The sequence below is a fragment of the Nanorana parkeri genome, unplaced genomic scaffold, assembly GCF_000935625.1.
Source record: "Nanorana parkeri isolate BGI_ZX_2015 unplaced genomic scaffold, ASM93562v1 scaffold1172, whole genome shotgun sequence".
NCBI lineage: Eukaryota > Metazoa > Chordata > Amphibia > Anura > Dicroglossidae > Nanorana > Nanorana parkeri.
Window position 1 is genome coordinate 58,538 of NW_017307440.1, and position 1,400 is coordinate 59,937.

Consider the following 1,400-nt stretch of genomic DNA (forward strand, 5'->3'; position numbering starts at 1 on the left):
AGCCTGCACTGACCCCCTGGAGCCTGCACTGACCCCCCCTGGAGCACGCACTGACCGCCTGAAGCCTGCACTGACCCCCCTGGAGCCCGCACTGATCACCTGGAGCCCGCACAGACCCCCCTGGAGCCCACACTGACCTCCTGGAGCCCCCACTGACCACCTGGAGCCCCACTGACCCCCTGGAGCCCCACTGACTCCCTGGAGCCTGCACTAACTGCCTGGAGCCGGCACTGACCACCTGGAGCCTGCACTGACCACCTGTCATGACCTTACCTGGCTATAAAAAAAATGCCCCCTTATTATCAACACATTGTACAAGTGTTTTGCTAAATTCCGTCCCCTGGAGGAGAGGACTCATAATGTGAAAAGGTGATAAGAGATGGGGGTGATGAGTTTTAGGTACAGGTGGTAAATGAGTGATCATGTTGGCTGAAGGGGGTGTTACAGTGGTGGGTGATATTAAGTCTGGAATAGTGGATAGAAGATTAAATCTCTGGTCAATGGCTCATATCTTGCCCAGTCGGCCCAGGTGTATCAAGCTACCATACTGCTTCACAGTACTGCTGGCCTTTACTCAATAGATGTTTCCTCCCTACAGCTTTAGAATGGAGGTGCAGCTTAGCATAGCTTGAAATTAATTTTGTTCTTAACCTGCACTCAGATTTTCCAGTATCAAAATTTGGAGGAAGAAAACACGCAATCTTATCAACACTTTCTTGGTGTGGAGGAAGTAACGTGTTCCTGGGATATGCATACACAGTGACCGGAGCTGTCATCATATTAACAGCCTTTGTCATGCTGGCTCTGCATTTGAAGAAAACACCAAAGAAGAAGAAGCCATTTTTTGCAAGATAGAACTGTGCAAAACAATCACAATGCCTTTTATTATAACTTGATGACAATTTCCATGTGCTTTACGGAAACCTACAGTGAGAGCAATACTGAGGCTGACCTCCTTCTGAAAATAGTAATTGCCTGGCTATCTGTGGCTTTAATGCATTTCCATTGCTTGAGGTTTTCCTAACCAATGTGAAGGCAGAAATCCTGATCTCTCTACTCTATCTCAATATGTCACTCAATGTATTGAAACCACAGCATGAACATGAAAGCCAGGCAACTTGTATTTTCAGAAGAAAGGTAAGTAATGCAGCCTCCTTATGTCTCTCATTACGCCATCTAAAGTTAATTGAAGGTGGACACCAGAAGGGTTAATACTACTCCAGCTTCGTATATTTTTTAGAGACTAAATTGCTGAGATGTGCCCAAAGTGGTTTGTGCTTGCACCCCGTTAATGAGGCCATATGGAATTCTCTGATCAGGTTACATTATGGAGAATCCATTAAAGAGGTATGTCCCCAAGAGATGTAAGAAGCCAGAATGTGGTTCATTTTGCCCAAACC

General features: G+C 46.1%; 1 protein-coding gene across 1 annotated transcript in view; it reads left to right on the forward strand.

Moving 5' to 3' along the window:
* Positions 1-882, forward strand: part of LOC108796806 (cell cycle control protein 50C-like) — a 15,096-nt gene extending 14,214 nt beyond the window's left edge. The window contains exon 7 of the mRNA XM_018568337.1: positions 662-882. Within this exon, the coding sequence (XP_018423839.1) occupies positions 662-855 (194 nt within the window). The 3' untranslated portion in view covers positions 856-882. The remainder of the gene's footprint in view (positions 1-661) is intronic.
* Positions 883-1,400: the final 518 nt, after the last annotated feature.